Source organism: Oncorhynchus clarkii, chromosome 14 (assembly GCF_045791955.1).
Source record: "Oncorhynchus clarkii lewisi isolate Uvic-CL-2024 chromosome 14, UVic_Ocla_1.0, whole genome shotgun sequence".
NCBI lineage: Eukaryota > Metazoa > Chordata > Actinopteri > Salmoniformes > Salmonidae > Oncorhynchus > Oncorhynchus clarkii.
In genome coordinates, this window is record NC_092160.1 from 30,018,099 (window position 1) to 30,045,944 (window position 27,846).

The following is a 27,846-nucleotide window of genomic DNA, read 5'->3' on the forward strand; positions in this document are numbered from 1 at the left end:
ATATAGATTCTATATAGGAATCAATGTCTTAAAACAAATCCCCCTTGGTTGGTAATCTGATTTAGCACCACTCTTGAATGCATGGCTAATTAATTTCATAAAACACATTCCAAAAGTGACACTTTTTTAATATATATTTTTTACATATCCTATGTTGGTGAACGCATGTTTTCTTCCTCGTGACGTTGCAAGGACGTATCCGTAGTAACCTGTCCCGTCCAATGCGTGCGCCCCCTCAGAGGTTCCAGTTCATACTGTAAACTGTCTTTGGTTCAAGGTTTGGTTTCGGTGACAGCGCTCCGCTCTATCGGGTTTTGAGAGCCTGGAATACGGGTTACTGAGGCGGAAAGCCGCGTTGTAGAGAGCCAAGATGATGAATATGTGGAAAGTCCGGGAATTGGTTGATAAAGCGTAAGTATTTTCACTATATCCGAGTTCAACACTCGAGTTTACCTGTTTGAGAGAGACACGTACCCAACACTTTGACGTCACGGAGCAGCAGGAAGCTAGTTAGCTTCAGTAGCAAGTTGTAGCAGTCAGAACACTGGACAAAATCTACTTTTTCGCCATTCGACTTTTTAACCATTTTAATCTTGTCTGGAACTATCCGATGAGCGATTGATAACGTAACTTTCTAGCCGCGTTATCTGTTTTTAGAAAGATGACATGGCTGTTATCCAGCTAGCTAATTATCTAGCGTAACGACGTTAGATTGAAATAGTTTTTTGCGCAGTTTCACAGTCAGTTTGTTGTTTGGTTAGCTAGCAAGCACATTTACTGAGCTAGGGAATTGGCCAGCTCAAAACCAAACGTATGCACTTACGTAAGGGGAAATCTTTCTGTAAACATGGGTACTATTAGTTGTGGCAAAGGCCTTGAATGCTAATTGGATGTATTCTGACAAGCCAACTTCCGGGTGTGAAAGTAACAAGCATACCAACCAGAACTTTTTGCTTTTCTCATGTCTCAGGTCTATCAAAACGGCCACATCTCAGTTGACATAACTATAATAAATTGCTGTATTTATATATATATATATATATATATATATTTTTTTTTTACAAAGTATAGGATGATCCAAGTAAGCCTAGAACACCTGCATATCTCACTCAAACGTCTGCCTAGCTACCTGTATACTTGTTAGTATGCTAGCTGTAGGCTAAATTCTAAAAACAATTACAATACATTTGACTGGAGTGTATGTTTGTTATGGGCCTCTTGCATTTGCAAAATGGAGGAGCTTTGCATGCAGAAGCAGAAAGTTGGAGCCTAGATCACTATCAGTCACTCTGTTGACAGTACAAGAGAGAGCACTGTAATGTGTAACTCTGTAATAAACAATTACTTGCTGAATGCAACTATAGATTGATTGGACAATCAATAGGCAATGTCACACTTCATACAGTTGCATTGTGAAGACATTGCTGTTGCTACATTATTAGCTAGAGTAAGTTTGATTAAAAATAAAGTTATCTGCAACTGTGTCCCAAATGGCACAGTTTTCCCTAAATAGTCCACTGCTTTTGACCAGGACCCAAAGGGAATAGGATGCCATTTGGGACAGAAACTAAGAGTGGATTGCATAGCACAGTTGCATTGCATGGCATTCATGGGAATAAACCAGATTAGCCTAGACCTTGTACAGTCGCTGAAGGCTTGAAAAGGCTTGAACGAATGGCTGAATGGTTCCACCTCTGAGCAAGAGCCACACCTGGTTTAGCCGGCTTATTGTTTTCTTTTGTCCTCCTCTCGTATAGTTTACTGTCCCTCACTGCTGAGTAATGACCTGAGATAGACCGTACAGCACACACACAGGCCTACCGTAGAGCTCTGGGAAGTAGTGGGAGAATGCAATCTCCACTTAAAAGCTTTAACAGCTGGTTTGGTGAGCTTTGGCAACAGCAGAAGCGGACAGTTCCACATTCCTGCAAAAAAAGTAGAGAGAGAGAATGATTGAGACAACTTTTTAAGTGTTTCCCAAACAAGCACATATATTATTCCTCAATAATGATGGATCAGATCCTAGAGGGATATTACCACCTATGGCTGCAAAAACACTGATGTGGCTTGTTATGCTTAACCAATACTAATGCACTAAATCACAGATTGGGTACGTCATTGCGCACATGTTGTCACACATCATGAAACACATTAAGTCAACATTGCGTTATATAGGCCTATATAGGTCCATGTAGCCAATGTATATTTTATTGCAGTCATCTGTTTTCATTTGAATCATCATTTTTATCCTTCTCTTGTTTGTAAACATTGCAAATACTGTAGCAACGTTGTATTTGTAGTCAACTTCCTTCTGATTTTGATTATACAGTGCCTTCAGAAAGTACTCCCACCTCTTGACTTTTTGTACCTTTTTTCCCTTTAAAATAGATACAATTTAGAAGTTGTCACTGGCCTACACAAAATACCCTGCCCATAATGTCAAAGTGGAATAATTTTTTTATGTTCACAAATTAATTTAACATAAAAAGCTGAAATGTCTTGAGCCAAAAAATATTCAACCCCTTCTGTTATAGTAAGCCTCAATAAGTTCATAACAAGTCACACAATAAGTTGCATGGACATCTCTGTTTGCAATACATGGTTTTTGAATGACTACATCATCTCTGTACCCCACACATACAATTATCTGTAAGGTCCCTCAGTCAAGCAGTGAATTTCAAACACTGATTCAACCACAAAGACCAGTTAGGTTTTCCAATGCCTCCAAATTGTTAGATATTGTTAGATTGGGAAACTGCTCAGGGATTTCACCATGAGGCTAATGGTGACTTTAAAACAGTTAGAGTTTAATGGCTATGATAGGAGAACATTGAGGATGGATCAACATTGTAGTTACTCCACAATACTAACCTAATTGACAGAGTGAAAAAAAGGAAGTTTATTCCAGAACATGCATCCTGTTTGCAACAAGGCACTAAAGTAATACTGCAAAAAAAATGTGGCAAAGCAATTAACTTTTTGTCCTGAATACAAAGTGTTATGTTTGGGTCAAATTCAATGCCACTCTCCATATTTTCTAGCATAGTGGTGGCTGCATCATGTTATGGGTATGCTTGTAATAGTTAAGGACTTGGGAGTTTTTCAAGATAAAAAAATAAACGTAATGGAGCTAAGCACAGGCAAAATCATAGAGGAAAACCTGGTTCAGTCTGCTTTCCACCAGAGGCTGGGAGATGAATTCACCTTTCAGCAGGACAATAACCTAAAACAGAAGGCCAAATCTACTTTGGAGTTATAATTATTTTATTTAACCTTTTTTTTTTAACTAGGCAGGTCAGTTTATAACAAATTCTTATTTACAATGACGCCTACCCTGTCCAAACCCTGTAGTGACAGGGACTGTAGTGAAGCCTCTTGCACTGAGATGCAGTGCCTTAGACCACTGCGCCACTCGGGAGTTGCTTACCAGGATGACGATGAATGTTCCTCAGTGGCCTAGTTACAATTTGGACTTATGCTGAACAAAAATCTAAACGCAACAATTTCAACGATTTTAGTGAGTTACAGTTCATAGAAGGAAATCAGTCAATTGAAATCAATTAATTAGGCCCAAATCTCTTGATTTCACATGAATGGGCAGAGGTGCAGCCATTGTGAGGGCATAGGCCCACCCACTGGGGAGCCAGGCCCAGCCAGTCAGAATAGGTTTTTCTCCACAGAAGGGCTTTATTATAGACCAAACTACTCCTCCGTTTCATCAGCTGTCTAGGTGGCTGGTCTCAGACGAACCCGCAGATGAATAAGCCGGTTTTGGAGGTCCTGGGCTGGCGTGGTTACACGTGGTCTGCGGTTGTGAGCCCGGTTGGACGTACTGCCAAATAATCTACAACAACATTGGAAGCGGGGCGGTATATAGTAGAAAAATGTACATTAAATTCTCTGCCAACAGCTCTGGTGGACATTTCTGCAGTCATCATGCCACTTGCAAGCTCCCTCAAAACTTGAGACATCTGTGGCATTGTGTTGTGACAAAACATTTGTGGCCTTTTATTGTCCCCAGCACAAGTTGCACCTTTGTAATGATAAGCTTCTTGATATGCCACATCTGTCAGGTGGCTGGATTATCTTGGCAAAGGACAAATGCTCACTAACAGGGATGTAAACAAATTTGTGCACACATGTTTTGAGAAATAAGCTTTTTTGGTGGGTATGGAACATTTCTGGGGTCTTTCATTTCAACTCATGAAACATTGGACCAACACCTTACATGTTGCATTTATATTTTTGTTCAGTATAAATCTGCTTGAAAATCTATGTAAAGACTTGAAAATGGATTTAGCAATGAGCAACATCCAATTTGACAGAATTTTAAGAATTAAAAAAATAAAGAATAATGGGCAAATATTGTACAATTAGGTGTGCAAAGCTCTTAGACTTACAGCTATGAGTCTTTCTGGGTAATTGCTGCCAAAGGGAATTCTAACAAGTATTGACTCAGTGGTTTGAATTCTGGGTAAATCTCTAAGAGCTTTGAACACCTGGCTTGTGCAATATTCAATATTTCTGTATTTAATTTTCATTACATTTGCAAAACATTTCTAAAGATGTTTTCGCTGTCATTATGGGGTATTTTGTGTAGATGGGTGATATTTTTGTTGTTGAATTCAGGCTGTGTAACAAGAATGTGGAATAAATCAAATCAAAAATCAAATCAAATGTATTTGTCACATACACATGGTTAGCAGATGTTAATGCGAGTGTAGCGAAATGCTTGTTTCTAGTTCCGACAATGCAGTAATAACGAGTAATCTAACCTAACATTTCCAAAACTACTACCTTTTACACACAAGTGTAAAGGGATAAAGATATATGAATGAGTGATGGTACAGAACGGCATAGGCAAGATGCAGTAGATGGTATCTAGTACAGTATATACATATGAGATGAGTAATGTAGGGTAAGTAAACATTATATTAAGTAGCATTGTTTAAAGTGGCTAGTGTCGTGGAAATTTCGTCTATTTACCAAATCATGAGAGCAAACCACACACAAGTCAGAGTTAGTTATCACAAAGTCCATCTTTAATTATATGAGCTCTATCACAACCCTGTGACTCTCAGATCAATTCAGTGTCTATCAATGAATTCTCTGAGAGTCTCTTACACATTGCAACTGAGATCCTTTATAGCAAAGACACACATAGCCAGACAGCATAGGCATAATTTATCGTTCAGCTTTGTCTCCTAAACTATGTTCTTTTCTCAAACTCAGAACCATAAACCAATCCTCCATATCAACAGCCAATAATCAAATCCATCCTATCTTGACAAGATCACAGAGACACACTGACTGGCACACAGACATTGTGGAGCCAAGAGATACACGCTTGACCTCTCCCCTCTCTCCGGCCCAAGCAACTTAGTCTTGACATAGAACAGATACTGCAACCCCGCCACAGTATTATCTTCTTGACTATACTTGAGACGCAGATGTCTCAAGTAGACACCTGGAAATGCAAATGCGCTACGCTAAATGCTAAATGTACTCGTTACAACTCAAACCTTGATCAAAATTCACAAGCAGGGTATTGAATTAAAGCTACACTCGTTGTGAACCTAGCCAACAAGTCAGATTTTGAAAATGCTTTTCGGCGAAAGCATGAGAAGGTATTATCTGATAGCATGCACCACCTGAAAATGCCTGAATGCGACGTAAACAAAGACTCTGCTTATCCGACGCAGCACAAAACGCAGAAATAAAATATAAAACATTCATTACCTTTGACGAGCTTCTTTCTTGGCACTCCTATATGCCCCATAAACATCACTATTGGGTCTTTTTTTCGTTTAAATCGGTCCATATATACCCAAAATAGCTTTCTATAGAAGCTGTGTCATTCAGAAAAAAACATTGTTTTTAAACGCTGCGTAATTTTTTAAAATTAAAAAAGTCGTCGATAAACTTTCACAAAACACTTCGAAATCCTTTTGTAATCCAACTTTAGGTATTAGTAAACGTTTATAATCTATCAAAATGATTACAGGGCGATGTATATTCAATAGCTCCTCGTGTGCAAATCAATGCCTGCCCATGTCCACATTAACAACATCCGGGTGGAGACTGGAAGAAACGGAAGCCAGATAGATGGATTTTCCAACAATAAATTCAATTGAAAATGACGACAATGGCGACATCGTGTGGAATTTGTATGAATTGCATGCAGGTCGATATTAAATTTTGTCCTCTTTTAACAACTCATGGAAGTGACTTATGGAAATTATTTTTAGCTTTCAGAGAGCAGTTTTTCTTGCGTTTTTCAATAAAACACACAATCTGTTATAGTCACAGCCGTGATTTAACCAGTTTTAGAAACTTCAGAGTGTTTTCTATCCACACATACTAATCATATGCATATACTATATTCCTGGCATGAGTAGCAGGACGCTGAAAAGTTGCGCGATTTTTAACAGAATGTTCGAAAAAGGAGGGGGTAGAAGTAAGAGGATTATACAAACACATTCTGATGAGAAGTAACTTACAAAACATATGATGAATATAAAACATCTTACCTATGTTACCAACCAATTCTGATTATTCTCCAACACTAGTGATATATTTCACATCAATTTCCATTATTAAAGTGGCTGGAGTTGAGTCAGTGTGTTGGCAGCAGCCACTCAATGTTAGCGATGGCTGTTTAACAGTCTGATGGCCTTGAGATATAAGCTGTTTTAAAGTCTCATGGTCCCTGCTTTGATGCACCTGTACTTACCTCGCCTTCTGGATGATAGCGGGGTGAACAGGCAGTGGCTCGGGTGGTTGTTGTCCTTGATGATCTTTATGGCCTTCCTGTGACATCGGGTGGTGTAGGTGTCCTGGAGGGCAGGTAGTTTGCCCCCGGTGATGCGTTGTGCAGACCTCACTACCCTCTGGAGAGCCTTACGGTTGTGGGCGGAGCAGTTGCCGTACCAGGCGGTGATACAGCCCGACAGGATGCTCTCGATTGTGCATATGTTGAAGTTTGAGAGTGCTTTTGGTGACAAGCCGAATTTCTTCAGCCTCCTGAGGTTGAAGAGGCGCTGCTGCGCCTTCTTCACATCTCTGTCGGTGTGGGTGGACCAATTCAGTTTGCCCGTGATGTGTACGCCGAGGAGCTTAACTTTCTACCCTCTCCACTACTGTCCCGTCGATGTGGATAGGGGGGTGCTCCCTCTGCTGTTTCCTGAAGTCCACAATCATCTCCTTTGTTTTGTTGACGTTGAGTGTGAGGTAATTTTCCTGACACCACACTCCGTGGGCCCTCACCTCCTCCCTGTAGGCCGTCTCGTCGTTGTTGGTAATCATGCCTACCACTGTTGTGTCGTCCGCAAACTTGATGATTGATTTGGAGGCGTGCATGGCCACGCACTCGTGGGTGAACAGGGAGTACAGGAGAGGGCTCAGAACGCACCCTTGTGGGGCCACAGTGTTGAGGATCAGCATGGTGGAGATGTTGTTACCTACCCTCAGCACCTGGGGGCGGCCCGTCAGGAAGTCCAGTACCCAGTTGCACAGGGCGGGGTCGAGACCCAGGGTCTGTCGTTTAGCTTACCTTAGCTTTCTTGGGAACAGGGACAATGGTGGCCCTCTTGAAGCATGTGGGAACAGCAGACTGGGAAAAATAATTGAATGAATATGTCCGTAAACACACCAGCCAGCTGGTCTGCTCATGCTCTGAGGATTCAGCTGGGGATGCCGTCTGGGACAGCAGCCTTGCGAGGGTTAACACGTTTAAATGTTTTACTCACGTCGGTTGCAGTGAAGGAGAGTCCGCAGGTTTTGGTAGCGGGCCGTGTCAGTGGCACTGTATTGTCCTCAAAGCGGGCAAAAAAGTTATTTAGTCTTCCTGGGAGCAAGACATCCTGGTCCGTGACAGGTCTGGTTTTCTTTTTGTAATCCGTGATTGACTGTAGACCCTGCCATATACCTCTTGTGTCTGAGCATTTGAATTGTCACTCTACTTTGTCTCTATGCTGACGCTCAGCTTGTTTGATTGCCTTGCGGAGGGAATAGCTACACTGTTTGTATTCGGTCATGTTTCCGGTCACCTTGCCCTGGTTAAAAGCAGTGGTTTGTGCTTTCCGTTTCACAAGAATGCTGCCATCAATCCACGATTTCTGGTTTGGGAATGTTTTAATTGTTGTTATGGGAACGACATCATCAATGCTCTTTCTAATGAACTCGCTCACCGAATCAGCGTATTTGTCAATGTTGTTGTTGGAAGCAATGCGGAACATATCCCAGTCCAGGTCTTCAAAGCAGTCTTGAAGCGTGGAATCAGATTGGTCAGACCAGCGTTGAACGGACCTGAGCGCCGTAGCTTCTTGTTTTAGCTTCTTTCTGTAGGCAGGGAGCATCAAAACTGAGTCGTGGTCAGCTTTTCCGAAAGGACGGCGGGGAAGGGCCTTATATGCGTCGCGGAAGTTAGAATAGCAATGGTCCAAGGTTTTACCAGCCCTGGTTGCGCAATCCATATGCTGATACAATTTAGGGAGTCTTGTTTTCAGATTAGCCTTGTTAAAATCCCCAGCTACAATGAATGCAGCCTCGGGATATGTGGTTTCCAGTTTGCAAAGAGTCAAATTAAGTTTGTTCAGGGCCATCGATTTGTCTGCTTGGGGGGGGAATATATGGGAGTTGTGCGCGATGTGCCCGTCTCCGGAGCCTGACCAGAAGACTGCTTCGTTTGCCTCTTTTACGACGTCATTGTTTTGGGTCGCAGGCTGGGATCCATTCCGTTGTCCTGGGTGGAAGGCAAAACACAGGATCCGCTTCTCGAAAGTCATATTCCTGGTCGTACTGATGGTGAGTTGACGTTGCTCTTATATTCAGTAGTTCTTCCCGACTGTATGTAATGAAACCTAAGATTACCTGGGGTACCAATGTAAGAAATAACTGCATAGTTTCCTAGGAACGTGAAGCGAGGCGGCCATCTCTGTCAGCGCCGGAAGTGTTATCTATCCCTCTATCCTATCTTCTATGTATCTATCCCTCTATACTATCATCTATGTATATTACCCTCTATCATATCCTCCTATCCTCTCTGTATCTATCCCTCTATCCTATCATCTGTGTATCTAAAAAACAAAATACTGCATAGTTTCCTAGGAACGCGAAGCGAGGCGGCCATCTCTGTCGGCGCCGGAAGTCAAGGGGTGTGAATACTTTCTGAAGACTATGTTTATAACGGAGATCTTCTGTGAATAAAATACCTAACAGTGTACTTTGGCTGCTCTACGAGTGGTCTGGATTTTAAGAGCCACGTTACTAATGAAGGCTCTGGGAAACACCTTGGAAACGAGGTGGTAAACGAGGGCCTTGAGTAGAGATGTAGAGATGTTGTGAGTGGGAAAACACCCATCAGAGTACAGCCATCAAGGGACTGGCAATCCTGTGTCGAAGTCTTGCCGGCAGTCACATGGAAAAATTGTTACAATATGAAATAAATAGGCCTAAAGACTTTATTTGTACTAGTTACAGGATGAATGAAATTGGTGCGTGTATTGAAGACAGACGGAAGCCGTTGCCATATTGTGTGTCACAGATTACACACATAGATATATATACACACACACACACACACGATCAGAGGCTTCCTTTTGATCAGGTTGATATGTGGGACAGAGGAAGCTAGCAAGTTTCTGAGAAGAGAAAAGATAACTGTCTTGTCTAAATGTTAGGCTATATCACATTAAGGTTTTTCACTACGTTTCAAAGCGCCATTTCCTGGTTGCTACAATTCTAATTGTCGGCCTAATTTTTGTTTGTGACAAAACAAGCAAGTGTAGTGTAGAGAATCATTGTACCATCTAAACCGCTGTGAAATATATTTTCCATAACCAAAAATCTTGTACATTCAGCTGTTTTTGAAGCTGGTGTACAAAAGTAAAATACGCAAAAACGAAACTTGAGGACGGGAAGCATAGAAATAGCGCCCATAGAACAGATCTACCGCTTCTTAGACTCGCATCTATAACATACATTTCTATGGGAATTTGGTCGGGTCGCTCCAGAAGTTACATATCTCAGCTTTAGGAACTCGTAGGCTATTTGAATTGCTCTTTGCACCAACTAGCTCTTTACTAGTTATTAAGAGGATGATATTTTGTAACTTTGACATTACAACAGTCACTCTCTGTCTTCTACAGTACTTTACACTACAAGCCTTCAGAAACACAGAGAGGGTGTGTCCTCTCTCATCTCCTCTCAGCTGTCTGTCTGACAGGGCCCAGTAAGAGGGGCCTTGTGGCCCAAAACATTGGCCTGCTTTGTGTCTTCAATTCCACTGTTCTGCTAAATCTATGCTCTGGGTAGAAGTTGTAGGCACAGAACTAAGATCAGCTTATCCTCTAAATCCAAACTTTAGCAATAAGGGATTGAAAAACTGACGGACCTCACTGCCTTCTGTGTCCTACTGCATGGGGTTATAGCTGAGCTGAGTCTTACTGCATGAGGTTATAGCTGAGCTGAGTCCTACTGCATGGGGTTATGTCTGAACAGAGAGCTGAGTCCTACTGCATGGGGTTAAGTCTGAACAGAGTGGAAGTCAGTAGATAGATCATCCTTGGTCTGGGTAACTGTAGCCTATGCTAGGCCTCGGCCGATGTGTTGAATATCAGTGCTCAATATATTCCTATTTCTCTGGTTTTCTTTCAGCCTGGCTAGATTCCCAGTGCTCATGCTTAGTGGGGAAGTTTTTCAGATCACCAATTCTTGCACAATATTTGTTTATGTGAGCTATATTTGAACTATAAATCAAGTTTGACTAGCTAAACCGCCCTGTTTTGCTACCAAGGTCTGGGAATAAGCAGACACAGTTCCCTGTTTAGCTTCCACATTTTATGCTAGCTCCTAGCCTTGACCTTAATAACTGTGATTATGCCTGCTTCTGTTTTTATTACTTTGCAGCTTGTCTGTATCTTTGAAACTGTATAAAACTACTCTTAAAGCAAGTCAATTACAGACTCTACTTAGTAGCTCTGGGCCATGTGTAGCTCTGTACCTCAGACATTGATACTAGGTTGCTTGGGGGCACCCCACCCTTCATTTACCATGAAACAGCATAGCTTCTCTCACACTAACTCAAATCAAATCAAACTTTATTTGTCACATGCGCCGAATACAACAAGTGTAGACCTTATCGTGAAATGCTAACTTACAAGCCCTTAACCAACAGTCCAGTTCAAGAAAGAGTTAAGGAAATAATACAAAATAACAAAATCAAATAACTAGGCTATATGTAGGGAGTACCGGTACCACGTCAATGTGCAGGGGTACAAGTTAGTCAAGGTAATTTGTACATGGTGAAGTAATTATGAATAGATAATCAACAGCGAGTAACAGCAGTGTACAAAACAAATGGGATGGGGGGAGGTCAATGTAAATAGTCCGGTGGCCATTTTATTAATTGTTCAGCAGTCTTAGGGCTTGGTGGTGGTAAGCTGTTGAGGAGCCTTTTGGTCCTAGACTTGGTGCTCCGGTACTGCTTGACGTGCGGTAGCAGAGAGAACAGTCTATGACTTGGGTGGCTGGAGTCTTTGACAATTCTTTGGGCTTTCCTTTGACACCATCTAGTATATATGTCCTGGATGGCAGGAAGCTTGGCCCTAGTGATGTACTGGGCCGTATGGACTAACCTATATCGTGCTTTAGTCAGATGCCGAGCTGTTGCCATACCAAGTGGTGATGCAACCGGTCAGGATGCAACCTGCTCCACTGCAGCCCCGTCGATGTTAATGGGGGCCTGTTCGGCCCGCCTTTTCCTGTAGTTCACGATCATCTCCTTTGTCTTGCTCACATTGAGGGAGAGGTTGTTGTTCTGGCATCACAGTGACCTCCTCCTTGTAGTCTGACTTATCGTTGTCAGTGATCAGGCCTAACACTATTATGTCATCAGCAAACGTAACCTTTCTAGGGTAGGTGGGACGGTAGCGTCCCACCTGGCCAACATCCAGTGAAATTGCAGAGCGCCAAATTCAAAAATACTCAATTCAAATATTTTACTTTCTTGAAAATATGTTATTATACATCAAAATAAAGCTTAACTTCTTGTTAATCCAGCCGCCATGTCAGATTTCAAAAAGGCTTTACGGCGAAAGCAAACCATGCGGTTTTCTGGGGACAGCGTCCCGCATACAAAAACATGAAAAACATTTTTCAACCAGGCAGGTGTGACACAAAAGTCAGAAATAGCGATATAAAAAATGCCTTACCTTTGATCTTCTTCTGTTGGCACTCCAAAAGGCCCCAGTTACATCACAAATGGGCCTTTTGTTCGATAATGTCCTTCTTTATATCCATAAAAACTCCATCGCTTCAGTCAATAATCCACCCATTTTCCCTACATCAAAATTAATCCCAATCATTACTAATAAACTTTTCCAAACAAGTCAAACAACTTTATAATCAAACCTTAGGTACCCTAATACGTAAATAAATGATAACATTTAAGAGACGGAGAATCGTTATTGTCTTTACCAGAGAAAAATAATAAAGAAGGCGCTTTCTTCCAGGCGCTTGGAAACACTACAGCCAAAATGGGAGCCACCTAGAAAAACTACAATTTCTGGGTCATTTTTCCAAAAACCAGCCTGAATCTTTCTAAAGACTGTTGACATCTAGTGGAAGCCCTAGGAACTGCAATCTGGGAGGCCTTGGCTTTATTATTAAAGTAATAGCCATTGAAAAAAGTGGTAAGCTGAACATTTTTGGGGGGGGATGGTTTGTCCTTGGGGTTTCGCCTGCCATATCAGTTCTGTTATACTCAGACATTATTTTAACAGTTTTAGATACTGTAGAGTTTTCTATCCAAATCTACCAATTATATGCATATCCTAGCTTCTGGGCCTGAGTAACAGGCAGTTTACTTTGGGCACGCTTTTCATCCGGATGTCAAAATACTGCTCCCTACCCCAGAGAGGTTAATGATGGTATTGGAGTCATGTTTGTCCATGCAGTCGTGAGTGAACAGGGAGTACAAGAGGGTACTAAGTACACACCCCTGAGGGGCCCCAGTGTTGAGGATCAGCGTGGCAGATGTGTTGTTGCCTACCCTTACCACCTGGGGACGGCCCTTCAGGAAGTCCAGGATCCAGTTGCAGAGGGAGGTGTTTAGTCCCAGGGTCCTTAGCTTAGTGATGAGCTTCGAGGGCACTATGGTGTTGAATGCTGAGCTGTAGTCAATGAACAGAATTCTCACATAGGTGTTCCTTTTGTCCAGGTGGGAAAGGGCGGTGTGGAGTGCGATTGAGATTGCATCATCAGTGGATCTGTTGGGGCAGTATGCGAATTGGCCTTGGGTATCTGGGAGGATGCTGTTGTGTGCCATGATCAGACTTTCAAAGCACTTCATGGCTACTGACGTGAGTTCTACGGGGCAGTAATCATGTAGGAAAGTTATCTTCTCTTCCTTGGGAACAGATACTATGGTGGTCTGCTTGAAACATGTAGGTATTACAGACTCGGTCAGGGAGAGATTGAAAATGTCAGTGAAGACACTTGCCAGTTGGTCTGCGCATGCTTTGAGTGCACGTCCTGGTAATCCGTCTGGCCCAGCGGCTTTGTGAAAGTTGACCTGTTAAAGGTCTTGCTCACATTGACCACCAAGAGTGTTGTCACATTGTCGTACAGAACAGCTGGTGCTCTCATTCACGCTTCAGTGTTGCTTGCCTCGAAGCGAGCATAAAAGGCATTTAGCTCGTCTGGTAGGCCCACGTCACTGGGCAGCTCGCGTCTGAGTTTCCCTTTGTAGTCCGTAATAGTTATCAAGTTCTGCCACATCCGACGAGCGCCAGAGGTCATACAGGCACGTGGAGGCCACACACACTACTGAGCCTCATTTTGACTTGTTTTAAGGACATTACATCAAAGTTGGATCAGCCTGTAGTGTGGTTTTCCACTTTAATTTTGAGTGTGACTCCAAATCCAGACCTCCATGGGTTGATACATTTGATTTCCATTGATAATTTTGGTGTGATTTTGTTGTCAGCACATTCAACTATGTAAAGACAAAAGTATTTAATAAGAATATTACATTCATTCAGATCTAGGACGTTTTATTTTAGTGTTCCCTTTATTTTTTTTGAGCAGTGTATATCTTACCTTTACCTCCCCCTGTAGAACCAATGTGGTGATGAACTACTCAGAGGTGGAGTCTAAAGTGAGGGAGGCCACCAACGATGACCCCTGGGGACCTTCAGGACAGCAGATGGCCGATATTTCCAGGTAGGGGCGCTGTTCACACACACCCACACTACTTTACAGGAAAAATAGTTATTTAAATTAAATACCGTTCCCATGTAGCTAAACTCTATACCTCTTCCTCTCTCTCTGGCTCTCCCTCTCTCTTCCCACTGCCTCTCTCCTCCCTCTCTCTCTTTCTCTTTCTCCTCCCTCTCTCTCCTCTCTCTCTCCTCTCTCTCTCCTCCCTCTCTGGCTCTCTGTTTGTGTCCTCTCTCCCTCCTCCCTCTCCTCCCTCTCTCTCTGGCTCTCTGTTTATCTCTGTTTGTGTCCTCTCTCCCTCCTCCCTCTCTCTCCCTCCTCCCTCTCTCTCTCTCCTCCCTCTCTCTCTCTCCTCCCCCCCCCCCCCCCCCCTCAGATGTACGTTTATGTATGAGCAGTTTCCAGAGGCGATGAACATGCTGTGGATCAGGATGCTCCGGGAGAACAAGAAGAATTGGAGAAGGGTCTACAAGGTCAGAGAGAAGCTATAACCTGTCATAAGCATGAAAGTTGCACACTATATACACGGAGTGTACTAAACATTAGGAACATCTTCCTAATATTGAGCTGCAACCCCCTTTGCCATTAGAACAGGCTCAATTCATCGGGGCATGGATTCTACAAGGTGTTGAAAGCGTTCCACAGGGATGCTGGTCCATGTTGACTCCAATGCTTCCTACAGTTGTGTCAAGTTGGCTGGATGTCCTTTGTGGACCATTGTTGATACACACAGGAAACTGTTGAGCGTGAAAAACCCAGCAGGGTTGCAGTTCTTGACACAAACCGGTGCGCCTGGCAGCTATTACCATAATCTGTTCAAAGGCGCTTAAATCTTTTGTCTTGCCCATTCAGCCTACAATCCATGTCTCAGTTGTCTCAAGGCTTAAAAATCCTTCTTTAACCTGTCTCCTCCCCTTCATCTACACTGATTTGAAGTGGATTTAACAAGTGACATCAATAAGCGATCATAGCTTTCAGCTGGTCAGTCTGTCATGGAAAGAACAGGTGTTCCTAATGTTTTGTACACTCGGTGTATGCTTCTAACAATGTAATGGGTAGACCTTGGTTAGATTGGGAGCATATAGACTCACTTTCTTTCTAGGACCAAGACATAAGCCATAGCTATTCAACTCTCTAAACATGACATAGAAGGGTCATCATGAGAAGTTATAACAACAGTTTTCCATCTCTTCTCCCCAGTCTCTGCTGCTGTTGTCCCACCTCATCAGGAACGGTTCAGAGAGAGTTGTCACCAGCTCCAGAGAACACATCTACGATCTACGATCTCTGGAGAGCTACCACTTTGTAGGCAAGTACTCTGCTCTCTCTCTGTCTGCCGTCTCGCTCTCTCTCTCTGTCTGCCGTCTCGCTCTCTCTCTCTGTCTGCCGTCTCGCTCTCTCTCTCTGTCTGCCGTCTCGCTCTCTCTCTCTGTCTGCCGTCTCGCTCTCTCTCTGTCTGCCGTCTCGCTCTCTCTCTCTGTCTGCCGTCTCGCTCTCTCTCTCTGTCTGCCGTCTCGCTCTCTCTCTCTCTCGCTGTCTCGACTGTGGAGTAGAATCCATGTTAACTGTCTTAAGTACATCTCTGAGTGTTTTGTGATGAAGTGTTAGTTTAGAACCAGACAAAGGGGCCAGTGTTCAGTCAGTGTTGTAGCATTCATAAGCACTGCGTAAACCACAAGCAGCTCTACCACACAGTGCTCTGCTCCAAAGCAGAGGTAAATCACTCCCCTCACCACCACGTAGGCTTGTGAACCCAGACTGACAGACTGTTTAACAAGGCTACTCACCACAACCACTGTACATGTTTATTATTCACACACTGCTGTGGACTTGTTCTGCATTTTGTCTTCTCAAAACATGTTCTCCCACCTGACATTCTGAATACACTGAGCCGCTTCCTACATTTTGATCTGCAGTCCTGTTGCAGTTTTTAGAGTTCAGTGTTTTTCTGAAAAGGCACCTCTGTTTATAGGCGAATGGCACAACAGCTGTCTTGAGTCATATCACCAGCTTGTCAATAACCTTCATCTCCCCTAATTTTTACTTGTTCCTCTCCCTCTGTGTAGATGAGAACGGTAAGGACCAGGGAGTGAACGTGCGTCAGAAGGTGAAGGAGATGGTGGATATAATCCAGGATGATGATAGACTGAGAGAGGAGAGGAAGAAGGCAAAGAAGAACAAAGACAAATACATCGGCGTGTCCTCTGACAGTATGGGGGGAGGGTTCAGCAGATACAGTAAGTCCTCTGACAGTATGGGGGGAGGGTTCAGCAGATACAGTAAGTCCTCTGACAGTATGGGGGGAGGGTTCAGCAGATACAGTAAGTCCTCTGACAGTATGGGGGGAGGGTTCAGCAGATACAGTAAGTCCTCTGACAGTATGGGGGGAGGGTTCAGCAGATACAGTAAGTCCTCTGACAGTATGGGGGGAGGGTTCAGCAGATACAGTAAGTCCTCTGACAGTATGGGGGGAGGGTTCAGCAGATACAGTAAGTCCTCTGACAGTATGGGGGGAGGGTTCAGCAGATACAGTAAGTCCTCTGACAGTATGGGGGGAGGGTTCAGCAGATACAGTAAGTCCTCTGACAGTATGGGGGGAGGGTTCAGCAGATACAGTAAGTCCTCTGACAGTATGGGGGGAGGGTTCAGCAGATACAGTAAGTCCTCTGACAGTATGGGGGGAGGGTTCAGCAGATACAGTAAGTCCTCTGACAGTATGGGGGGAGGGTTCAGCAGATACAGTAAGTCCTCTGACAGTATGGGGGGAGGGTTCAGCAGATACAGTAAGTCCTCTGACAGTATGGGGGGAGGGTTCAGCAGATACAGTAAGTCCTCTGACAGTATGGGGGGAGGGTTCAGCAGATACAGTAAGTCCTCTGACAGTATGGGGGGAGGGTTCAGCAGATACAGTAAGTCCTCTGACAGTATGGGGGGAGGGTTCAGCAGATACAGTAAGTCCTCTGACAGTATGGGGGGAGGGTTCAGCAGATACAGTAAGTCCTCTGACAGTATGGGGGGAGGGTTCAGCAGATACAGTAAGTCCTCTGACAGTATGGGGGGAGGGTTCAGCAGATACAGTAAGTCCTCTGACAGTATGGGGGGAGGGTTCAGCAGATACAGTAAGTCCTCTGACAGTATGGGGGGAGGGTTCAGCAGATACAGTAAGTCCTCTGACAGTATGGGGGGAGGGTTCAGCAGATACAGTAAGTCCTCTGACAGTATGGGGGGAGGGTTCAGCAGATACAGTAAGTCCTCTGACAGTATGGGGGGAGGGTTCAGCAGATACAGTAAGTCCTCTGACAGTATGGGGGGAGGGTTCAGCAGATACAGTAAGTCCTCTGACAGTATGGGGGGAGGGTTCAGCAGATACAGTAAGTCCTCTGACAGTATGGGGGGAGGGTTCAGCAGATACAGTAAGTCCTCTGACAGTATGGGGGGAGGGTTCAGCAGATACAGTAAGTCCTCTGACAGTATGGGGGGAGGGTTCAGCAGATACAGTAAGTCCTCTGACAGTATGGGGGGAGGGTTCAGCAGATACAGTAAGTCCTCTGACAGTATGGGGGGAGGGTTCAGCAGATACAGTAAGTCCTCTGACAGTATGGGGGGAGGGTTCAGCAGATACAGTAAGTCCTCTGACAGTATGGGGGGAGGGTTCAGCAGATACAGTAAGTCCTCTGACAGTATGGGGGGAGGGTTCAGCAGATACAGTAAGTCCTCTGACAGTATGGGGGGAGGGTTCAGCAGATACAGTAAGTCCTCTGACAGTATGGGGGGAGGGTTCAGCAGATACAGTAAGTCCTCTGACAGTATGGGGGGAGGGTTCAGCAGATACAGTAAGTCCTCTGACAGTATGGGGGGAGGGTTCAGCAGATACAGTAAGTCCTCTGACAGTATGGGGGGAGGGTTCAGCAGATACAGTAAGTCCTCTGACAGTATGGGGGGAGGGTTCAGCAGATACAGTAAGTCCTCTGACAGTATGGGGGGAGGGTTCAGCAGATACAGTAAGTCCTCTGACAGTATGGGGGGAGGGTTCAGCAGATACAGTAAGTCCTCTGACAGTATGGGGGGAGGGTTCAGCAGATACAGTAAGTCCTCTGACAGTATGGGGGGAGGGTTCAGCAGATACAGTAAGTCCTCTGACAGTATGGGGGGAGGGTTCAGCAGATACAGTAAGTCCTCTGACAGTATGGGGGGAGGGTTCAGCAGATACAGTAAGTCCTCTGACAGTATGGGGGGAGGGTTCAGCAGATACAGTAAGTCCTCTGACAGTATGGGGGGAGGGTTCAGCAGATACAGTAAGTCCTCTGACAGTATGGGGGGAGGGTTCAGCAGATACAGTAAGTCCTCTGACAGTATGGGGGGAGGGTTCAGCAGATACAGTAAGTCCTCTGACAGTATGGGGGGAGGGTTCAGCAGATACAGTAAGTCCTCTGACAGTATGGGGGGAGGGTTCAGCAGATACAGTAAGTCCTCTGACAGTATGGGGGGAGGGTTCAGCAGATACAGTAAGTCCTCTGACAGTATGGGGGGAGGGTTCAGCAGATACAGTAAGTCCTCTGACAGTATGGGGGGAGGGTTCAGCAGATACAGTAAGTCCTCTGACAGTATGGGGGGAGGGTTCAGCAGATACAGTAAGTCCTCTGACAGTATGGGGGGAGGGTTCAGCAGATACAGTAAGTCCTCTGACAGTATGGGGGGAGGGTTCAGCAGATACAGTAAGTCCTCTGACAGTATGGGGGGAGGGTTCAGCAGATACAGTAAGTCCTCTGACAGTATGGGGGGAGGGTTCAGCAGATACAGTAAGTCCTCTGACAGTATGGGGGGAGGGTTCAGCAGATACAGTAAGTCCTCTGACAGTATGGGGGGAGGGTTCAGCAGATACAGTAAGTCCTCTGACAGTATGGGGGGAGGGTTCAGCAGATACAGTAAGTCCTCTGACAGTATGGGGGGAGGGTTCAGCAGATACAGTAAGTCCTCTGACAGTATGGGGGGAGGGTTCAGCAGATACAGTAAGTCCTCTGACAGTATGGGGGGAGGGTTCAGCAGATACAGTAAGTCCTCTGACAGTATGGGGGGAGGGTTCAGCAGATACAGTAAGTCCTCTGACAGTATGGGGGGAGGGTTCAGCAGATACAGTAAGTCCTCTGACAGTATGGGGGGAGGGTTCAGCAGATACAGTAAGTCCTCTGACAGTATGGGGGGAGGGTTCAGCAGATACAGTAAGTCCTCTGACAGTATGGGGGGAGGGTTCAGCAGATACAGTAAGTCCTCTGACAGTATGGGGGGAGGGTTCAGCAGATACAGTAAGTCCTCTGACAGTATGGGGGGAGGGTTCAGCAGATACAGTAAGTCCTCTGACAGTATGGGGGGAGGGTTCAGCAGATACAGTAAGTCCTCTGACAGTATGGGGGGAGGGTTCAGCAGATACAGTAAGTCCTCTGACAGTATGGGGGGAGGGTTCAGCAGATACAGTAAGTCCTCTGACAGTATGGGGGGAGGGTTCAGCAGATACAGTAAGTCCTCTGACAGTATGGGGGGAGGGTTCAGCAGATACAGTAAGTCCTCTGACAGTATGGGGGGAGGGTTCAGCAGATACAGTAAGTCCTCTGACAGTATGGGGGGAGGGTTCAGCAGATACATTAAGTCCTCTGACAGTATGGGGGGAGGGTTCAGCAGATACAGTAAGTCCTCTGACAGTATGGGGGGAGGGTTCAGCAGATACAGTAAGTCCTCTGACAGTATGGGGGGAGGGTTCAGCAGATACAGTAAGTCCTCTGACAGTATGGGGGGAGGGTTCAGCAGATACAGTAAGTCCTCTGACAGTATGGGGGGAGGGTTCAGCAGATACAGTAAGTCCTCTGACAGTATGGGGGGAGGGTTCAGCAGATACAGTAAGTCCTCTGACAGTATGGGGGGAGGGTTCAGCAGATACAGTAAGTCCTCTGACAGTATGGGGGGAGGGTTCAGCAGATACAGTAAGTCCTCTGACAGTATGGGGGGAGGGTTCAGCAGATACAGTAAGTCCTCTGACAGTATGGGGGGAGGGTTCAGCAGATACAGTAAGTCCTCTGACAGTATGGGGGGAGGGTTCAGCAGATACAGTAAGTCCTCTGACAGTATGGGGGGAGGGTTCAGCAGATACAGTAAGTCCTCTGACAGTATGGGGGGAGGGTTCAGCAGATACAGTAAGTCCTCTGACAGTATGGGGGGAGGGTTCAGCAGATACAGTAAGTCCTCTGACAGTATGGGGGGAGGGTTCAGCAGATACAGTAAGTCCTCTGACAGTATGGGGGGAGGATTCAGCAGTCAATCTGGAACACAAACAGACATACATTGGAGTGTCCTTTACTCTTGTAAAGGGCCTACTAACAATCCTTTCTCTCTCTCTCTCTCTCTCTCTCTCTCTCTCTCTCTCTCTCTCTCTCTCTCTCTCTCTCTCTCTCTCTCTCTCTCTCTCTCTCTCTCTCTCTCTCTCTCGCTCTCTCGCTCTCTCGCTCTCTCGCTCTCTCGCTCTCTCGCTCTCTCGCTCTCTCGCTCTCTCGCTCTCTCGCTCTGCATGGGAAACATGTGTACATTGCCAAAGCAAGTGAAGTAGATAATAAAAAATGACTGTAAACATTACACTTCCAAAAGAATAAAGACATTTTAAATGTGTTGTAATGATATGCAAATAGTTCAAGTACAGAAGGGAAAATAAGTCAACAGAAATATGGGTTGTATTTACAATGGTGTTTGTTTACTGGTTGCCCTTTTCTTGTGGCAACAGGTCACAAATCTTGCTGCTGTGATGGCACACTGTGGTATTTCACCCAGGAGATATAGGCATTTGTCAAAATTGGATTTGTGTTCGAATTCTTTGTGGATCTGAGGGAAATATGTGTCTCTAATATGGTCATACATTGGTCAAGAGGTTAGGAAGTGCAGCTCAGTTTCCACCTCATTTTGTGGGCAGTGTGCACATAGCCTATCTTCTCTTGAGAGCCAGGTCTGCCTACGACGGCCTTTCTCAATAGCAAGGCTATGCTCACTGAGTCTGTACTAGAGGTCGACCGATTAATCGGAATGGCCGATTTCAAGTTTTCATAACAATCGGAAATCGGTATTTTTGTGCGCCGATTTGCCGTAATTTTTTTTTTCATGTATTTTTATTTGTATACCTTTTATTTAACTAAGAACACATTCTTATTTTCAATGACGGCCTAGGAACGGTGGGTTAAACTGCCTTGTTCAGGGGCAGAATGACAGATTTTCACCTTGTCAGCTCGGGGGACCCCATCTTGCAACCTTACAATTAACTAGTCCAACGCAATAACGACCCGCCTCTCTCTCGTTGCACTCCACAAGGAGGCTGCCTGTTACGCAAATGCAGTAAGCCAAGTAAGTTGCTAGCTAGCATTAAACTTATCTTATAAAAAACAAACAATCATAATCACTAGTTAACTACACATGGTTGATGATAGATATTATCTAGCGTGTCCTGCGTTGCATATAATCTGACTGAGCAGTCAATTATCTGACTGAGCGGTCGTAGGCAGAAGCAGGTGCGTAAACATTCATTCAAACAGCACTTTCGTGCGTTTTGCTAGCAGCTCTTTGTTGTGCGTCAAGCATAGCACTGTTTATGACTTCAAGCCTATCAACTCCAACTTTCACCGATGTGAAATGGCTAGCTAGTTAGCGCACGCTAATAGCGTTTCAAACGTCACTCGCTCTGAGCCTGCTAGTAGTTGTTCCCCTTGCTCTGCATGTGTAACGCTGCTTCGATGGTGGCTGTTGTCGTTGTGTTGCTGGTTCGAGCCCAGGGAGAAGCGAGGAGAGGGACGGAAGCTATACTGTTACACTGGCAATACTAAAGTGCCTATAAGAACATCCAATAGTCAAAGGTTAATAAAATACAAATGGTATAGAGGGAAATAGTCCTATAATTCCTATAATAACTACAATTTAAAACTTCTTACCTGGGAATATTGAAGACTCATGTTAAAAGGAACCACCAGCTTTCATATGTTCTCATGTTCTGAGCAAGGAACTGAAACGTTAGCTTTCTTACATGGCACATATTGCACTTTTACTTTCTTCTCCAACACTTCGTTTTTGCATTATTTAAGCCAAATTGAACATGTTTCATTATTTACTTGAGGCTAAATTGATATTATTGATGTATTATATTGAGTTAAAATAAGTGTTCATTCAGTATTGTTGTAATTGTCATTATTACAAATAAAGAACAAAAATGGCCGATTTAATCGGTATCGGCTTTTTTGGTCCTGCAATAATCGGTATCGGCGTTGAAAAATCATAATCGGTCGACCTCTCGTCTGTACATAGTCAAAGCTCCTTAAGTTTGGGTCAGTCACAGTGGTCAGGTATTCTGCAACTGTGTACTCTCTGTTTAGGGCCAAATATCATTCTAGTTTGCTCTGTTTTTTTGTAATTTCTTTCCAATGTGTCAAGTAATTATCTTTTTGTTTTCTCATGATTTGGTTGGGTCTAATTGTGTTGCTGTCCTGGGGCTCTGTGGGGTCTGTTTGTGTTTGTGAACAGAGCCCCAGGACCAGCTTGCTTAGGGGACTCTTCTCCAGGTGTATTTCTCTGTAGGTGATGGCTTTGTTATGGAAGGTTTGGGAATGGCTTCCTTTTAGGTGGTTGTAAAATTTAACAGCTTTTTTATGGATTTTGATAATTAGCGGGTATCGGCCTAATTCTGCTCTGTGCGTATTATTTGGTGTTTTACATTGAATTCTTGGTTGGTGAGCGGACCCCAGACCTCACAAGCATAAAGGGCAATGGGTTCTATAACTGATTCAAGTATTTTTTTGCCAGATCCTAATTGGTATGTTGAATTTTATGTTCCTTTTGATGGCATAGAAGGCCCTTCTTGCCTTGTCTCTCAGATCGTTCACAGCTTTGTGGAAGTTACCTGTGGCGCTGATGTTTAGGCCGAGGTATGTATAGTTTTTTGTGTGCTCTAGGGCAACGGTGTCTAGATGGAATTTGTATTTGTGGTCCTGGTGGCTGGACCTTTTTTGGAACACCATTGTTTTTGTCTTACTGAGATTTACTGTCACGGCCCAGGTCTGTACAGCAAATCTAAGTGCTGCTGTAGGTCCTCCTTGGTTGGGGACGGAAGCACCAAATCAATAGTAGACATTTGACTTCAGATTTTAGTAGTTTGAGGTCGGGTGCTGCAGACTTCTAGTGCCCTCGCCATTTCATTGATATACGTCTCCCTCTCCTCCCCCCCTCTCTCTCCCCCCCCCTCTCTCTCTCCCCCTCTCTCTCTCCCCCTCTCTCTCCCCCCCCCTCTCTCTTCCCTCTCTCTCTCCCCCCCTCTCTCTCCCCCCCTCTCTCTCTTCCCTCTCTCTCTCCCCCCCTCTCTCCCCCCTCTCTCCCCCCCTCTCCCCCCCTCTCTCTCTCCCCCCTCTCGTCCCCCCTCTCACTCTTCCCTCTCTCTCTCCCCCCCTCTCTCCCCCCCTCTCTCCCCCCCTCTCCCCCCCTCTCTCTCCCCCCTCTCGTCCCCCCTCTCATCCCCCCTCTCGTCCCCCCTCTCGTCCCCCCTCTCGTCCCCCCTCTCGTCCCCCCTCTCGTCCCCCCTCTCGTCCCCCCTCTCGTCCCCCCTCTCGTCCCCCCTCTCTCTCCCCTCTCTCTCTCCCCCTCTCTCTCTCCCCCCCTCTCTCTCCCCCCTCTCTCTCTCCTCCCTCCTCTCTCTCCCGCCTCTTTCTCTTCCCCCCCTCTTTCTCTACCCCCCCTCTCTCCCCCCTATTTCTCTTCCCCCCCTCCTCTTTCTCTTCCCCTCCTCTTTCTCTTCCCCCCCTCCTTCCCCTCTCTCTTCTCCCCCCCTCTCTCTTCTCCCCCCCTCTCTCTTCTCCCCCTCTCTCTCTTCTCCCCCTCTCTCTCTTCTCCCCCCCTCTTTCTCTCCCCCCTCTTTCTCTCCCCCCCTCTTTCTCTCTTCCTCCCTCTCTCTCTCTCTTCCCCCCCTGTCTCTTCTCCCCCCTCTCTCGCTCTCTCTTCTTCCCCCTCTCCCCCCTCTCTCTCCCCCTCTCTCTCTCCCCCTCTCTCTCCCCCCCTCTCTCTCCCCCCCTCTCTCTCCCCCCTCTCTCTCCCCCCTCTCGCTCTCTCTTCTTCCCCCTCTCTCGCTCTCTCTTTCTATCTCTCTCTCCCTCTCCAGCGAGTGACCGGTATGATTCTAGCAGCTCTGGCGGTAATGAGGGAAGCAGCAGAGGGAAGTGGGATGAGGACTGGAAAAGAGACCAAGGCCAGTTTCCCTTCAGTGACAAACTGGGGGAGATCAGTGATAAGATTGGCAGCACCATCGATGACACAATCAACAAGTTCAAGAAGCAGAGCAGAGATGACTCACCAGACAGATTCAGGTAAGGAGAGAGATGACTCACCAGACAGATTCAGGTAAGGAGAGAGATGACTCACCAGACAGATTCAGGTTAGGACAGGGATGACTCACCAGACAGATTCAGGTTAGGAGAGGGATGACTCACCAGACAGATTCAGGTTAGGACAGGGATGACTCACCAGACAGATTCAGGTAAGGAGAGAGATGACTCACCAGACAGATTCAGGTTAGGAGAGGGATGACTCACCAGAAAGATCCAGGTTGACTCACCAGACAGATTCAGGTTAGGAGAGGGATGACTCACCAGACAGATTCAGGTTAGGACAGGGATGACTCACCAGACAGATTCAGGTTAGGAGAGGGATGACTCACCAGACAGATTCAGGTTAGGAGAGAGAGAACAGTTCCCCTGGTTGAGTTTGCAAGAAAGACTAAGGAAATGTATTAATAACTCAAATAGAGAGCGGGAGGTAGAGCCTTACAAACTGAGGTACAGGGAGAAGTTGGAGCTGCCCTCTGTCCTCCTCATATCACATTACAGTATGTTGGAGAGCTACCCTCTGTCCTCCTCATATCATATTACAGTATGGTAGAGAGCTACCCTCTGTCCTCCTCATCACATTACAGAATGTTAGAGAGCTACCCTCTGTCCTCCTCATCACATTACAGAATGTTAGAGAGCTGCCCTCTGTCCTCCTCATATCACATTACAGCATGTTAGAGAGCTACCCTCTCCTCCTCATTTCACATTACAGCATGTTAGAGAGCTACCCTCTGTCCTCCACTATAACATCTCAAATCCTTCTGTTCACCTGATTTAGAATTCCTCACAATCAAATGTAGACCGCATTATCTACCAAGAGAATTCTCTTCGATCATAATCACAGCCGTATATATCCCCCCCCAAGCAGACACATCGATGGCTCTGAACGAACTTTATTTAACTCTCTGCAAACTGGAAACAATTTATCCGGAAGCTGCATTCATTGTAGCTGGGGATTTTAACAAGGCTAATCTGAAAACAAGACTCCCCAAATTTTATCAGCATATCGATTGCGCAACCAGGGGAGGAAAGACCTTGGACCATTGTTACTCTAACTTCCGCGACGCATATAAGGCCCTGCCCCGCCCCCCTTTCGGAAAAGCTGACCACGACTCCATTTTGTTGATCCCTGCCTACAGACAGAAACTAAAACAAGAGGCTCCCACGCTGAGGTCTGTCCAACGCTGGTCCGACCAAGCTGACTCCACACTCCAAGACTGCTTCCATCACGTGGACTGGGAGATGTTTCGTATTGCGTCAGATAACAACATTGACGAATACGCTGATTCGGTGTGCGAGTTCATTAGAACGTGCGTTGAAGATGTCGTTCCCATAGCAACGATTAAAACATTCCCTAACCAGAAACCGTGGATTGATGGCAGCATTCGTGTGAAACTGAAAGCGCGAACCACTGCTTTTAATCAGGGCAAGGTGTCTGGTAACATGACCGAATACAAACAGTGCAGCTATTCCCTCCGCAAGGCTATCAAACAAGCTAAGCGCCAGTACAGAGACAAAGTAGAATCTCAATTCAACGGCTCAGACACAAGAGGCATGTGGCAGGGTCTACAGTCAATCACGGACTACAGGAAGAAACCCAGCCCAGTCACGGACCAGGATGTCTTGCTCCCAGGCAGACTAAATAACTTTTTTGCCCGCTTTGAGGACAATACAGTGCCACTGACACGGCCTGCAACGAAAACATGCGGTCTCTCCTTCACTGCAGCCGAGGTGAGTAAGACATTTAAACGTGTTAACCCTCGCAAGGCTGCAGGCCCAGATGGCATCCCCAGCCGCGCCCTCAGAGCATGCGCAGACCAGCTGGCCGGTGTGTTTACGGACATATTCAATCAATCCCTATACCAGTCTGCTGTTCCCACATGCTTCAAGAGGGCCACCATTGTTCCTGTTCCCAAGAAAGCTAAGGTAACTGAGCTAAATGACTACCGCCCCGTAGCACTCACATCCGTCATCATGAAGTGCTTTGAGAGACTAGTCAAGGACCATATCACCTCCACCCTACCTGACACCCTAGACCCACTCCAATTTGCTTACCGCCCAAATAGGTCCACAGACGATGCAATCTCAACCACACTGCACACTGCCCTAACCCATCTGGACAAGAGGAATACCTATGTGAGAATGCTGTTCATCGACTACAGCTCGGCATTCAACACCATAGTACCCTCCAAGCTCGTCATCAAGCTCGAGACCCTGGGTCTCGACCCCGCCCTGTGCAACTGGGTACTGGACTTCCTGACGGGCCGCCCCCAGGTGGTGAGGGTAGGCAACAACATCTCCTCCCCGCTGATCCTCAACACTGGGGCCCCACAAGGTTGCGTTCTGAGCCCTCTCCTGTACTCCCTGTTCACCCACGACTGCGTGGCCACGCACGCCTCCAACTCAATCATCAAGTTTGCGGACGACACAACAGTGGTAGGCTTGATTACCAACAACGATGAGACGGCCTACAGGGAGGAGGTGAGGGCCCTCGGAGTGTGGTGTCAGGAAAACAACCTCACACTCAACGTCAACAAAACTAAGGAGATGATTGTGGACTTCAGGAAACAGCAGAGGGAACACCCCCCTATCCACATCGATGGAACAGTAGTGGAGAGGGTAGCAAGTTTTAAGTTCCTCGGCATACACATCACAGACAAACTGAATTGGTCCACTCACACAGACAGCATCGTGAAGAAGGCGCAGCAGCGCCTCTTCAACCTCAGGAGGCTGAAGAAATTCGGCTTGTCACCAAAAGCACTCACAAACTTCTACAGATGCACAATCGAGAGCATCCTGGCGGGCTGTATCACCGCCTGGTATGGCAACTGCACCGCCCTCAACCGTAAGGCTCTCCAGAGGGTAGTGAGGTCTGCACAACGCATCACCGGGGGCAAACTACCTGCCCTCCAGGACACCTACACCACCCGATGTCACAGGAAGGCCATAAAGATCATCAAGGACATCAACCACCCGAGCCACTGCCTGTTCACCCCGCTATCATCCAGAAGGCGAGGTCAGTACAGGTGCATCAAAGCTGGGACCGAGAGACTGAAAAACAGCTTCTATCTCAAGGCCATCAGACTGTTAAACAGCCACCACTAACACTGAGTGGCTGCTGCCAACACACTGACACTGACTCAACTCCAGCCACTTTAATAATGGGAATTGATGGGAAATGATGTAAATATATCACTAGCCACTTTAAACAATGCTACCTTATATAAATGTT

The 27,846-nt window shown here is 45.8% G+C and overlaps 1 protein-coding gene across 2 annotated transcripts in view; it reads left to right on the forward strand.

Moving 5' to 3' along the window:
• The first annotated feature begins 223 nt into the window (after positions 1 to 223).
• LOC139366497 (clathrin interactor 1-like) overlaps positions 224 to 27,846 on the forward strand; it is a 46,401-nt gene continuing 18,778 nt past the window's right edge. Inside the window, exons 1-6 of one of the 2 annotated variants that reach the window (XM_071104021.1) lie at positions 224 to 411; positions 14,119 to 14,223; positions 14,597 to 14,693; positions 15,421 to 15,529; positions 16,287 to 16,457; positions 24,389 to 24,593. In XM_071104021.1, the coding sequence (XP_070960122.1) occupies positions 371 to 411; positions 14,119 to 14,223; positions 14,597 to 14,693; positions 15,421 to 15,529; positions 16,287 to 16,457; positions 24,389 to 24,593 (728 nt within the window). In that variant the 5' untranslated portion in view covers positions 224 to 370. The remainder of the gene's footprint in view (positions 412 to 14,118; positions 14,224 to 14,596; positions 14,694 to 15,420; positions 15,530 to 16,286; positions 16,458 to 24,388; positions 24,594 to 27,846) is intronic. The other variant, XM_071104022.1, reaches the window with a different exon arrangement.